The 14,796-nt window shown below is 39.7% G+C and overlaps 1 protein-coding gene across 1 annotated transcript in view; it reads right to left on the bottom strand.

Annotated features, from left to right (window-relative positions):
- PCBD2 (pterin-4 alpha-carbinolamine dehydratase/dimerization cofactor of hepatocyte nuclear factor 1 alpha (TCF1) 2) overlaps positions 1-14,796 on the bottom strand; it is a 52,807-nt gene continuing 38,011 nt past the window's right edge. Inside the window, exons 3-4 of the mRNA XM_011935356.1 lie at positions 2,360-2,440; positions 1-618 (exon numbers count right to left, since the gene is read on the bottom strand). Of these exons, the coding sequence (XP_011790746.1) occupies positions 523-618; positions 2,360-2,440 (177 nt within the window). The 3' untranslated portion in view covers positions 1-522. The remainder of the gene's footprint in view (positions 619-2,359; positions 2,441-14,796) is intronic.

Raw genomic sequence — 14,796 nt, 5'->3', positions numbered from 1 at the left:
AGTTTAAATCATTGCATATTTAAGCACTGATTTTACCAAATGTAATATATAAAGGTAAACTAAATTTACACAACATAAATTGTTATTTTTCTTTTTCTTTTTTTTTTTTTTTTGCTTCTAGATATGATGCCTTAAGAACAACTCAACAGCCAGGCGCGGTGGCTCACGCCTGTAATCCCAGCACTTTGGGAGGCCAAGGTGAGTGGATCACGAGGTCAGGAGTTCAAGACCAGCCTGACCAACAGGGTGAAACCCCGTCTATACTAAAAATACAAAAATTAGCCAGGCGTGGTGGTGCATGCCTGTAATCCCAGTTACTAAAGAGGCTGAGGCAGGAGAATAGCCTGAATCCGGGAGGAGGTTACAGTGAGCTGATATCAGGCCACTGCACTCCAGCCTGTGCAACAGAGCAAGACTCTGTCTAAAAAAAAAAAAAAAAGAACAACTCTGTTCACATAAATTTCCTTCAACATACATTGCAGCTAAGATGTGTACAAGATTTTACATGTATTTTGGAAGAAATTACACAGAAGCAGCTGCTTTCTCAATAAACTTGGCCAGCTTCACATCTTTTTTGGTCAGTTCACCACAGTCATGTGAGGTGAGAGTTATCTGGACCTAAGAAAAAGAAAAGCACTTTTTAAAACTCTGAGCAGAAAATCATGGTTATTTTCCTTTGGCAGTTCACAAATCAGTCTATTATTCAACATTCATATTTGAGAATTAGGGGGATTAAATGATCTAGAAACTACTACATCATGAATAAGCAAAACATTTCCAAAACCCAGTGAACTCCAGGGGCACAGTTTACATCAGGCCCGGCTCAAGAGCAACCTTGAAATAAAAAGTTCTCGCCCATGAAGAAGCAATGCAGCTGCCAGAATCTCAAATCTTATTTCTTTAAATAAAAAGAAAGACTGAGGTTCCACTTGAACTCTCATTATTTTAATTACACCAACTATTTTCAGGCCACGGAGAAAAACCAAGCTATCAAATGCAGTATCTTAGCAGCAACGTTTAAAAAGCACATTTTGAGGCCAGGCACGGTGGCTCAAGCCTGTAATCCCAGCACTTTGGGAGGCCGAGACGGGCGGATCACGAGGTCAGCAGATCGAGACCATCCTGGCTAACATGGTGAAACCCCGTCTCTACTGAAAAATACAAAAAAATAGCCGGGCGAGGTGGCGGGCACCTGTAGTCCCAGCTACTCGGGAGGCTGAGGCAGGAGAATCACTTGAACCTGGGAGGTGGAGACTGCAGTGAGCTGTGATGGTACCACTGCACTCCAGCCTGGGCAACAGAGCCAGACTCCACCTCAAAAAAAGCATATTTTGGCTGGGCACAGTGGCTCACACCTGTAATCCCAGCACTTTGGGAGGCCGAGGCAGGCAGATCACCTGAGTTCAGGAGTTTGAGATCAGCCTGGCCAACATGGTGAAACCTCGTATCTACTAAAAATATAAAAATTACCCAGGCATGGGGGTGCACGCCTGTGATACCAGCTACTCGGGAGGCTGAGGCAGGAGAATCACTTGAACCTGGGAGGTGGAGACTGCAGTGAGCTGTGATGGTACCACTGCACTCCAGCCTGGGCAACAGAGCCAGACTCCACCTCAAAAAAAAAAAGAGAAAAAAAAAAAGCACATTTCCAAATTAGGGAAGTGGGAGTAAAGGGCAAAATTACGAGCTAAGAGAAGCAACTAGCAAAGAAAAGTTTCGCCTGGTGCGAAGGTGCTCTGGATTATTCTAATAAGTAACGTGACTATTGTGAACTTCTCTTTCTTCAAAGATTTTCATAGGGAAGACGTCACAGAAATCTAGATAAGACATTCCAAATGGCATGACCGTAAAGGCAAGGATACTTTCGGAGGAACAAGGTTCTTCTCACTGTGCCCCCTCAAAACTTTTTAGTCTGTCCTTTGTCTTAAATAAGGTCAGTTCCTACACAGGATACAAAATTTAACAGTTCTCAAAGCACAGTTCTTGAGCAAATTTATTTCAATGAGATAAACAAGACTATATTTATCTGATTTGCTACCATTTCTTTCAATAATTTACCTTAAGTTTTGAAATGTATCTGCATGGCTGATACTCCAGTTTAATTCAGGAGCCTCATTTGACCCAACTTTCTCATATTAGCTTCAGCAGAAAGACAAACATGAAAATAAAGAGCTTATTCACTGTTCTTAGGAGCAGACCTGAAAATGTGTTACTAATTTGCAATAATACACAGGGATTCTGAGAGAAAGGATAAGACTTTCTTAAGCTTGATGACATTTAGCTGCACAAGATGACAAGGAAGAAAAAGTTTCTTCAACTCCGTAATTAAGGTGATTCCCAAATAAGGCAGTTTAGTTACCTTGTTGTATACATTGAACCATTCTGGGTGATGATTCATCTTCTCTGCTTGTAGGGCAACTCGGGACATAAAGCCAAATGCCTGCATAAGATGAAGTCAAGAGTAATTACTGACATTGTCCTCTACCCTGAGCCTGAGAGACACAACAGAGCAATCCAACCAAATAAAGACATGCAAGGATCCTTAGGGAAGCCTGTGGAAATCAAATATGAAAGGACTGCTCTCTGCAGGCCTCTGGGGTCACAGTGCAGCAAGACTGTGACCTACTGCTGGATGGTGAAAAACTATCAGGCTCAAGTAAACAAACCAGGAAATTGGTCTCACCCAGTGACCCGTCTGGACTATTTAATTGTCCTCAGGACGAGACTCTACAAAATAGCATGGGAATAATTTCCCTTCAACTCAATGCTCCAGGTCTCACTACCTGGCTCCAAATATTAGGAGCCAGTTTTCTTGCAGCTCTGCTCCTTTTGTTTTTAGTGATTGGGTTGCTACCTAACACAACCCACAAGACTACAGAAAAAGGTCTCCTGAGGGTGTCTTAAGCAAAAGCACCAGCAGAAATGAACAACTTCTTCATCTCACCTCCCAGGCAGGACAAGAACAAATCAAAGACTATTGGCACCTAGAGTGAAACAGAAGCCCAGCTTGCCTGCTTGGGTTCTTCCTGCTACTGCCTCACACTGCCATTTCAAGGTGACAGTGCACCCACCGCAGGGCAGAAGGCAAGCCAGGAAATGAGAAGAGGGCTGCAAACCAGTAACATGATTAAGTGTGGACTGACGGGGCTCTGTCTTCATACCACAGCGGGAGTGGAAACAATTTTGTTAAGCAGAAGGCAGACTTATCTTGAGAAGAGGGAAAAAACTCATTTTTTTGTTTGTTTTCAATTTTTATGAAGGTAACTGCAAACAATAGGAGAGTCTGTCCCTGTTGTTCCAGAATGCAGAAATACTTGGTAAGACTCTTAGGGTAATGGCACATGAATTACAAAGTTACAGTGGAATTAACAGGGCAGTACCCATTACACCCATGTAAATAAATATTTAACTTCATTAACCCTACCCAGAAAAACCAATATGTTAGCTGAGCTAACTAAATCAACTAATTTTGGGATCACCAAATGACCGAAGTGTGCATTTCCTAGTTAACAGTGAGAAATACAGAAGATGCTATTTTAAACAATTCTGTATCATTGACTATGGTACCTCTCTCGGAGCCAATTTTATTGGGATAAAGATTTCCATGTTGATATTTAAGGCCTGAAGGTTTTCCCTATAGGAAAAGGGAGGAAGTTCAACCAAAATCCATTTAACCACGTATGGAATTATCTGTGGAAAAACAATATTCATTTCCCAGCCCTTCTCATCTCATAATCTGATTCTCTAGATTACGTGAAGGGAAGGAACAAAAGCCTGGTTTTTGTTTTTATAGAGACAGGGTCTCACTATGTTGCACAAGCTGGTGGAACGCAGGGGCTGTTCACAGGTGCAATCATAGCTCACTGCAGCCTCAACCTCCTAAGCTCAAGGGATCACTCAAGGGATACTCCTGCCCAGCCAAGAAAGTCTGTTCTAATTATTCAAACATAGAGTTAACCCACATTAAACTACATGTAAGGAGAATTTCTACTCTGCCTATAATGCCTTATTCTTGTTTAGCATTAGAAGATGTACAACGCTAATCAATATCACTGATATACAGCAGTGCAATTGTTAAGGGCATGGCCTTTTGAGCCAGGGAGTCCTGGATTCAAATCCTGATTCTACCACTTAATTATCATGCAATTTAACTATGAGTCTCAGTTTTCTTTTTTCTTTTTGAGACAGTCTCACTCTGCTGCCCAGGCTGGAGTGCAGTGGGACGATCTCGGCTCACAGCAGCCTTTGCCTCCCGGGTTCAAGTGATTCTCTTGCCTCAGCATCCCGAGTAGCTGGGGTTACAGCCACCTGCCACCACGCCCAGCTAGTTTTTGTAGTTTTACTAGAGACAGGGTTTCACTATCTTGGCCAGGCTGGTCTTGAACTCCTGACATTGTGATCCACCCGCCTCAGCCTCCCAAAGTGCTGGGAATATAGGCGTGAGCCACTACGCTTGGCCCTCTCAGTTTTCTTATCAGTAAAATGGAGATAATAATTTTAAAAGTCATGTGATTACATTCTAATAAACAATGAGATAAGGTATATAAAGGTACTTAGCACAGCACTTGGTACAGAATAAGAGATCGATAATGGCACATACTGCTGTCACTACTGCTTCTGACCAAACTACACACGGTAAACCTCACAAAACACAATGAGCAGTGAAAAGCTCTCCATGGGCTTGAGAATCTAAGATCCTAGTTGCTGTCTCCCAGCAGAATGGCTCTTTCCTTTTTCCAGTTGTCATGAATAGAGACTCGCACATGTATAGCAAACAAACAGATAATACACTGTGGGGTAACATCCTGATGCACACTGACTGGGGAAAGCAGCTTAATGGCAAGAAATTATGTGTGCACAGTCACTACCCAAGTTCTTACACCCTGTGGTCACAATTTCTTTGAACCATGTCATTCTAAAATGTCTAAAGTGATGCCTACAATTCCTTGCCATTTCCCATTAGCCAAGTGGATCAAGTGGATGATTGGAACACAGTCAGAAGTGGTCCTCAAATCTTTGACCGCTGGCATACCATCAGTACAGCAGCAAAATCTATTCCATCACAGATATAAGGCTTGAAAGGAAACACATCCACAGTCGAAGAGGCATACTGATCAAAGAAAAAGCATCTACCATATCTACATACAATTAAAAAAACGTTAAGACACATCAAAACACCCTCAAATTTGTATTTTCCTCAGCTTTGCATATTTCCCTTCAACCGTCACATAATATTTGCATTTAATAAAATACTACAAAGCCTGATAAACCATTTACACAGGATTTATTCCTAATTCTTCCTTGGGGAAAAGAATACTCAGTCTGCTCTGGAAGCAAAAAGACAATTCCATAATCCTTCTTCCATATAACAGAAGCAACCAATTCCCAAAATATTTATTTTTCAATCTACAAATTAAAAACATCTATCAAAATATACACTCAAAGAACTACTTCAAGGAATTTAGATGACTGAACAGGAGAGAAAAAAGGCAAAACTCAAACTGAAAGTTTGATTATCTGGAATACAATGAAGAAGATACAATGCCAAAAAACTGACTTAGCAGATGGTGAAAAGCATCTGCTTCTTTCAAAGATTTCTTTTTACAGTCTTAGCTACTTGCTTATGGGATTCCAGCTGGAATCTAAAGGCTTTGAGCCAACTAAAAGTCAGAAAAGCTAGAAACAGCCAGAAGCAGAATAGACATCACTAACAACCCAGTAAGAGACCCAAGAGGACAGGATCCAGAAAATGGGCAAAATGAAATAGAAATCAACAAGAGTTTAGAAGAACTAGTACAGAATAAATGTATAGGACAAACAAAGGAGATCTAACCTAAAGATCGTTGTTGGCTGGGTGTGGTGGCTCACACCTGTTGTCCCAGCACTTTGGGAGGCCAAGGCGGGCAGATCACCTGAGGTCAAGAGATCGAGACCATCCTGGCCAACACGGTGAAACCCCATGCCTACTAAAAATACAAAAATTGGCTGGGCATGGTGGCGCATGCCCATAGTCCCAGCTACTCGGGAGGCTGAGGCAGGAGAATCGCTTGAACCCAGGAGGCAGAGGTTGCAGTGAGCCAAGATCATGCCACTGCACTCCAGCCTGGTGACAAAGCAAGACTCCGTCTCAAAAAAAAAAAAAAAAGACCATGTTGCTACTTAACTGAACAAAAATATGAAACCCTCCAAAATTAGAGTGTAATTTAAGAAAACTATATGACTCAGAATACTTGGGGATAAGAATTTTTAAAAAAATAAGTTTTCCAAAAATAAAGGGTTTAAATCTATAAATTGTAAGAATTCAATCATACATATATACTGTAGCAAAGTTAAACTCGGAAAATTAAAAAATCCTTTTGGCATCTAATCAAAAAGATCAATTCATCTATAAGGATGAAAAGAATCTGGCGGGGTGCAATGGCTCATGCCTGTAATCTCAACACTTTGGGAAGCCAAGGCAGGCAGATCACTTGAGGTCAGGAGTTCAAGACCAGCCTGGCCAACATGGCAAAACTCCATCTCTACTAAAAATACAAAAATTAGCTGGATGTGGCAGTGCACACCTGTACTCCCAGCTACTGGGGAGGCTGAGGCAGGAGAATTGCTTGAACCCAGGAGGCGGAGGTTGCAGTGAGCCAGGATCACACCACTGCGCTCCAGCCTGGGCGACAAAGCAAAACCCTGCCTCAAAAAAAAAAAGAATCTGCTGACTTCAAACATTCTCATACCAACATTCAACATTATAAGTCAGAGGAGCAAGACTACAAAAACTTTAGGAAATGAAAGTTGAAAACCAGGAATTTTATACCCAGCTAAGCTGTTGTTCAATAAATACAAAAGACAGACATTTTAGAAATGTAATAACTCAGGGAATAATTCTCACTCATCCTTCTTGAGGAAACTATTAAAGGATGAACTATAAGTAACTATGAGATGAATGAAGAAACTATACCAAAGGTATTAGCAGTAAGCAATACATTTACTTTCTAGGAATACATTTAAAACAACTGTGGGAATTACAGTTACAGAATGGAATGCATATGTTATGAGCTATTAAAGGAGTTTAAAAGAGAAAGGACAAGATGAGGAAAGTACGTAAAAGTAAACAAAATCTTTGAAAGATGAAAGATCAAGTTAGAGACATAAGTATATTTAAATGTGTAAAACTTAAATACTAAGGCTGGGCACAGTGGTTCATGCCTGTTATCCCAGCGCTTTGGGAATCCAAGGTGGAAGAATTGCTTGAGGCTAGAAGCTCAAGACCAGCTTGGGAAACATAGTGAGACCCTATCTCTACAAAAAACTTTTAAAAAATTAGCTGGGCATGGTGGCATGCACTTGTAGTCCTACCTACTCGAGACGCTTAGGTGGGGGGATCTGTCGAGTCCAGGAATCTGAGGCTACAGTGAGCTATGATCATACTCCACTGCACACCAACCTGGATGACAGAGCAAGACTCTGTATCTGATTAATTCATTGAACATAAGCACTAGGACTGAAAAATATAAACTAAAATTAAACAGTGAATGAAAAGTAGGAGAAAATATTATTTCAATATTGCTTTGTGGGGGGGACCACAAATGCTACCTAAAGAAACAGAGGACTATATTTTCTTTTTTTGTTGTTGTTATTAAGATGGAGTCTCGCTCTGTCGCCCAGGCTGGAGTGCAGTGGCACAATCTCAGCTCACTGCAACCTCTGCCTCCCAGGTTCAAGCAATTCTCCTGCCTCAGCCTCCGGAGTAGCTAGGATTATAGGCACGTACCACCACACTTGGCTAATTTTTGTTTTTGTATTTTTAGTAGAGACAGGATTTCGCCATGTTGGCCCAGCTGGTCTTGAACTCCTGACCTCAAGTGATCCACCCACCTCGGCCTCCCAAAGTGCTGTGATTACAGGTGTGAGACACAATGCCCAGCCAGAAACAGAAGACTATATTTTCTATGTAAAATTATAGGTATATAATTTTATAGGATCTTGTAGATACTATATATAGGTATAATAGTACATATATATGTATATAATACTATATATAGATATTATATATGTATACAATATATTATGTTATCCATAAGGTATTATCAAATGATAGTATGTATATATATAGTTATAATAGCATCCACAAGAATCAAAATAAAAATATAAACATTCCCAGTTAAGAAGTAAAGAAAAACACAATTAAAATGAAGCAAAGAAAACACAGTCCATATCATAATTTAAAATAAGGAAGAAAAAAGTATTTTGGTTCTGCCATGTTTTATAAGACTAAACCCATCTGTCCAATCAATAAATGTAAAGAATGTAAATCCAACCAATCAAAATAAACAGAAAACTTTCACACGGGATCACAAAGCAAAATTCAATCATTAAAAATAAAAGCACATAGCAAATGCAAAAAAAAAAAAAAAAAAACTTGTTAATAAATTATATTGGACAGCCTGATTTAGGGCAAAAGTCCTGAAGCGGGTAATTTGCATTTATAAATCTGCATCCACCAATGAAGATTAAATAATTACAAATATCTACACTACAAAGAATAACATGGCATTTAATAAGCCCATGTGGGAAATATAGGAATAAATAGAAAGAAACATTTATAGTTGGAGACTTTAATTCACTTTTTTTTTTTTTTTTTAAAGAGACAGGGTATCTCTGTCTCCTAGGTTGGAATGAGTGCCATAAATATAGCTTACTGCAACCTTCAACTCCTGGGCTCAAGGGATACATCCTATCTCAGCCTCCCAAGTAGCTAGAACTACAGGCAAGTGCCATTATGCCTGGCTAATTTTTTAAAATTTTTGTAGAAATGGGGTCTTATTACGCTGCCCAGCCTGGTCTTGAACTCCTGGCCTCAAGTAATCTTCCCACCTCAGCCTCTAAACCTGTAAGTGGCAGGATTACAGGCATGCGCCACTGCACTTAGCCTAACTTACATCTCTTAACCCAGGACAGATTAAACAAACAAATATAATTTTAAAGGTAGAGCTAATTGCTATACTTTAAACTCTAAAAACTGAGAATAACACTTTTAAAGCGCTCATCAAACATTCACAGAAATTAAACATATATTAGTCCACAAAGAAAATTTCAATCAATTCCAAAAAGTAGAAATAGTACTGACAACATTCTCTGGAATGCTGATAGACAGGAATAGATGCACCCTTCCTTAACATGATAGAATATATTCTCAGTCCAAAGGCAGCATCAGTTTTGTTAGCATCATTCTCTATAGGGAAACACCAGAATTCCCATTAAAGTCAAGAATGAGACCAAAAAAAAAAAAAAGTCAACAGCCTTCTCATACAAACAAAAACCAATTAGAAAATATACCGAAGAAAAGATACCATTTAAAATGGCACCGAAAAACAATCTAGGATTAACTTAACAAGAAATTTATGAATTCTATTTCCAGAAAACTTTAAACTACTACTAAGAAATAGATAAATCTTACTACATTAATTTTTTTTTTTTTTTGGCCGGGTGCGGTGGCTCAAGCCTGTAATCCCAGCACTTTGGGAGGCCGAGACAGGTGGATCACGAGGTCAGGAGATCGAGACCATCCTGGCGAACACGGTGAAACCCCATCTCTACTAAAAATATTTTTTTTGGCCGGGTGCGGTGGCTCAAGCCTGTAATCCCAGCACTTTGGGAGGCCGAGACAGGCGGATCACGAGGTCAGGAGATCGAGACCATCCTGGCGAACACGGTGAAACCCCATCTCTACTAAAAAAATACAAAAAATCAGCCAGGCGAGGTGGCGGATGCTTGTAGTCCCAGCTACTCGGGAGGCTGAGGCAGGAGAATGGCGTAAACCTGGGAGGCGGAGCTTGCAGTGAGCTGAAATCCGGCCACTGCACTCCAGCCTGGGCGGCAGAGCGAGACTCTTGTCTCAAAAAAAAAAAAAAAAAAAATTTTTTTTTTCTGTACTCCAGGAAGAAGACAGGCAAAAATTTTTTTTTTTTTCTGTATGGTAATAAAATCCAACAAACAAAATCAAAAGATAAACAACAAATTATATTTGCAGTATATGCTTCCTTAGCATATAAAAAGCTCCTACGTATTAATAAGGAGACCAACCGCCCAGTATTTTTTAAATGAGCAGAGGACAAAATAGACAGATAACAGAAAAGAAATTCAAATGGTTCTAAAACATAAAAACTGCTAAATCTCAATCATGATAAGTACAAATTAAAAACTAAGTTAAACCTAGTAGCTTGACAAAGATCAAAATATTTGCTAATATTCTGTTGGTGAAGATATAGAAGAAAAGGTATTCTCATATACTGCTGGTGAATATAAGTTGATATAATCATCATGGAAGGCAATCTGACAGTATCTGTCAAAACTGAAAATGTCCATGCCTTTAGACCAAACAATTCTACTTCTACGAATTTGTTCTGCAGACACACTCACAAATTACAAGAAAGGTCATTGCAGCACTGCCTGTAATAATAATAGACTTGAAACAGCAAAATCTCCATCAAAAGGGAATTGATTAGGAAGATTATGGTACATTTACACACTGGAATACTATGCAGTCATTAAGCAGAACAAGGAAACCATTTATCCTCTGATATGGAAGTGCCTCTAAGATACACTACTAAACGAAAAAATATGCATAACAATAGTTCATGAAGCATATAAAAAGGAAAGAAATTATATGCTTGTGTATGCATTAATATCTCTGGAAGGATATACAAGAATGATGGGAGCAATGGGGAATGATGACGACGAGAGTGTAGACTGGGAACTGGATGGTTGAGAATCACAAACAGGAAGACTTCCTACATTCTTTGGTACCTTTTGAATTTGCACCATGTGTATACCTAATCTATTTTTTTAAAATTAGTTTGGGAAAAAATGAACAAACCATGCAAATGAAGTTCCCACTGTAAAAGGAGCTGGGATCCTTTAATGTACATAATCTGGTTCATATTAAAATATTTTGGCTCACGTTAACTTCTTAACATATGCCTACCTGTTTAGGTGGGTTTTTAGTGCCAATTTACAGCATAGTTTGTCTATGAGCCATGTTCTGTTGAGCCACGGCCATTTCAAACAAACATATGGCCAACAAATAACATATAATGGCTGATAATAGTTTCAGTCCTTCCTCTACTGCAAATTACAAACATTTTATGAACAAGTCAATGAATGTATGATGAAGTATGACTCTTTAAGTTACTCTACCATTTTAAGGAATGTAAGCAATACAATCACAGTAAATTGGGCCAATGAAGTTTGTCATTTGGAAATCTCCAAAGCACCAGCAATTAAAGATTTTTCCATGAACCCCAAATCAAGTATTCTTTGGGAACTTTAATTTTTCTTAAAGTTCCTTTCGTTTCATTTTATTCCATGAAACTATGAAAGACTATCAGATGCACGTAACCAAGACAAAAATCCTACATCAATCTGTGAAATGTTTAACAGCACCTTGAATTTAAAATATAGCTTCAGTCAAATAACATGTATGATTTATTAAAGTTCTAAGACTTCTAGCATGTATTTACAATACAAATCTTTCATTACACAGAGCAATTCTCTTTGATATACATTCTTAAATCAGCTGCCTTTTATATTTTGATTAGACTATTTCAATTATGCACTAAAAAAGAACATATCTCCCACTAAGAAAATGAGCACCAGCTACTCCAAAGTAATTTCCCCAGTACAATCTCCATTAAGCCTCTAAATACTTCCTTTACTAATTCAATGAATTAGACCTCTATTGTTTATGAATCACCATTATGTTTGTAGGCCTATAACCCTTCTTTTATAAAACACAATTGCTATGGAAGGAAATGATATTTATGTCTGATTAGAAATGAAAACACTATTACATAAATCAGTTTGGGCATTTCTTCACGTCTTGAAACATGATCAGCAATTTACTCTAATTGGTGATCAAGGAAACTATCTTGTGATCAATTAAAGTAATTACCAGATTCCGGCAACACAACCTACCTTAATTTCAGCTAGAGTCTGCACTTCTTCAACTTTAATTAAAAATAATGAAAATTATTAAGCAAAATGCAAGGCAAGATCATTGCCAAGCACGCACATGTCACAGGACAGGACCTTCCCCTGGTGTTGGTGACTTATCAATCACATAAACACTTTCTAGTGCACCAAGTAAAGGCGTTCTTTGCCACAGAACATGATTACACATCTCACCAAGACTTTCACATGGAAAACACTGTTAACTGTTCTAGTCACCATAAAGGAAACGTCAGATTTTAATTTGTAGGGAACACAAGAATATTCTCAACTAAATTGTGAGGAACAAATCCAACCAAAGATGTATTTGATCTATGCTTTTTTTCTCTGGACTGTCAGACATATTTTGAGCACATTGATCAACTGGGTTCAATTCCTAGCTCTGCTATTCACTAGCTATATGACCTCAGAAAAGTTACTTAACTTTTTAAATGAGTTTCAGTTTCCTCATATGTAAAAGGAGCTAATTCATGTAATATACTTTACAGTATGCCTGGCACTCTATTAAGCACTCAGTTAATGCTAGTGATTATTATCATCATCAACAACACTTTGATATTATAGTGTCTGTGGCCTGGAAAGGAAGAATTCCTTTCCAAACCTAGCAGAAGACCAATTTGAAGGCCAAAGAAATTCACCTTTACAAGGCTCAGAAAACCAGAAACATCTTTAGCACTGTTTCTCTGAGTGGGTGTCAGCATGGGAAGATTTCCTTGCGGAACTGGCAATCTGTCAGTGAGTATCTCAGCCAAGCAGGTGACTCATGTCTCCCTGAGGATGTGGGGCTAAAGGCCTGCTTGAGGACCATTCCCTGTGCAGTCCCTTGTGTGTCTGGGGGCAGACACAACTCCCACCAATCCTAAGCCACTAGTCTACCTGCCATCTACTTGATCCGCCACAGAGCTCAACATTTCCAATAACTAGGGCCAAGAATATCCAACTATGAAATTAAAACTGGCTTCTCCACGCACTGAAGACAATGTCCACAAGCTACTGAAAAAGCTGCCTGCTCTTCCAGGCCCTAGAAGAAATGAGTCCCCCTTAGCTCATGGTAATAAGTACATTTTTTAAATGTCACTGAACAGGTCACCACCTGTGAGATAGCATGCTCACTTCTAAACATTGCTTTCAAAAGCTGTTTTCATACTGTAGCACCTTGGAGACTTTTAAAAAAAAAAAAGTTTCGGCCGGGCGCGGTGGCTCAAGCCTGTAATCCCAGCACTTTGGGAGGCCGAGACGGGCGGATCACGAGGTCAGGAGATCGAGACCATCCTGGCTAACCCGGTGAAACCCCGTCTCTACTAAAAAATACAAAAAAAAAAAAAAAAAAAAACTAGCCGGGCGAGGTGGCGGGCGCCTGTAATCCCAGCTACTCGGGAGGCTGAGGCGGGAGAATGGTGTAAACCCAGGACGCGGAGCTTGCAGTGAGCTGAGATCCGGCCACTGTACTCCAGCCTGAGCAACAGAGCGAAACTCCGTCTCAAAAAAAAAAAAAAAAAGTTTCAAGTCACTACTCTTGGCAATTGCCATAAGAGCCTACACAGCCAATTGGAAAAATATGGCAACTCTTTAGCTAATGATATGGTACCATCTTCAACATTCACTGTTAAATGAAAAAGTAAGGTGCAAAACAACTTTCTTTTTGCAGAATTAGGACTTACCAATACATCAGTAAATTTATACTGAATTCCCAGGTTAGGAAAACTCCTCTTAAGATAGCAGTATACTAATATAAATCCACTCTTCTCCAGGTGGTAGGGTTTACACCCACAAAAAAACCTCTACACGTGATTTTACCAAAGGGTCCTTCATTTCTGTTCCATCTTTAGTGGAAGCTCTCTAACTAGATAGAGTTCACAGAGCTGATGTATACCAAAAAGACATTCTGGTCAAGGTGATCACTCGCTGTGAGTATCTTTTCCCTGAAGAGACACTACTTGATTCCAAATTCCTCTGCACCTAAGTTTACATTCATTTCCCCATATCTTCATCAGCTACTACTGGGCAGACCAACTGCCCAGTCTGATTAGCTCTTTCTTAAATTTCTCACCATCTTTCAGTTTTGCTGTCTCAGAATCAGCAAATTTCACCAGTTTTCTACCCATTCTTTTCTCCTAAAGCAAACCCAAGCCCTGGTTTTAAAACCACCCCAAGAGACGCCCCTTACCAGAGTTCCCTAGTGTCAAAATAATTTGTGATGCTTTGCAATTCACGGGGGCTGTTCGTTATTGCCAACCACCTGCCTCAGAAAAGTCCTGTTGGAGGTTTTCTTCCCTAATCTGCAGATAATCCTTATTTGTTGGGTTTCATAGTCTTATGAGGCGAGAGGTATTGCAAAGACTGCCAAAGTTTAGTTAGTTTTGTTTTAGCAATCCTTTTAAAAATTGAATTTAAGCTCCCTGGTACTGTCATCATTACAAAATTATTTAAAAATCTACTTCATATAAAAAAAAATGACCATAGGCTTCAACTTTGTGCTTCCAAACCACTAAGATAAACAAAGTACCTGGCCAAATACATTTTTAAAAATTGAGTGGCCGGGTGCGGTGGCTCACGCCTGTAATCCCAGCACTTTGGGAGGCCCAGGCGGGCAGATCACAAGGTGAGGAGATCGAGACCATCCTGGCTAACACGGTGAAACCCTGTCTATACTAAAAATACAAAAAATTAGCCGGGCATGGTGGCGGGCACCTGTAGTCGCAGCTACTCCAGAGGCTGAGGCAGGAGAATGGCGTGAACCCAGGAGGCGGAGCTTGCAGTGAGCCGAGATCGCGCCACTGCACTCCAGCCTGGGGG

This window comes from Colobus angolensis, unplaced genomic scaffold, assembly GCF_000951035.1.
Source record: "Colobus angolensis palliatus isolate OR3802 unplaced genomic scaffold, Cang.pa_1.0 Scaffold142, whole genome shotgun sequence".
NCBI classification, from domain to species: domain Eukaryota; kingdom Metazoa; phylum Chordata; class Mammalia; order Primates; family Cercopithecidae; genus Colobus; species Colobus angolensis.
This window is presented reverse-complemented; position numbering and strand designations above follow the sequence as displayed.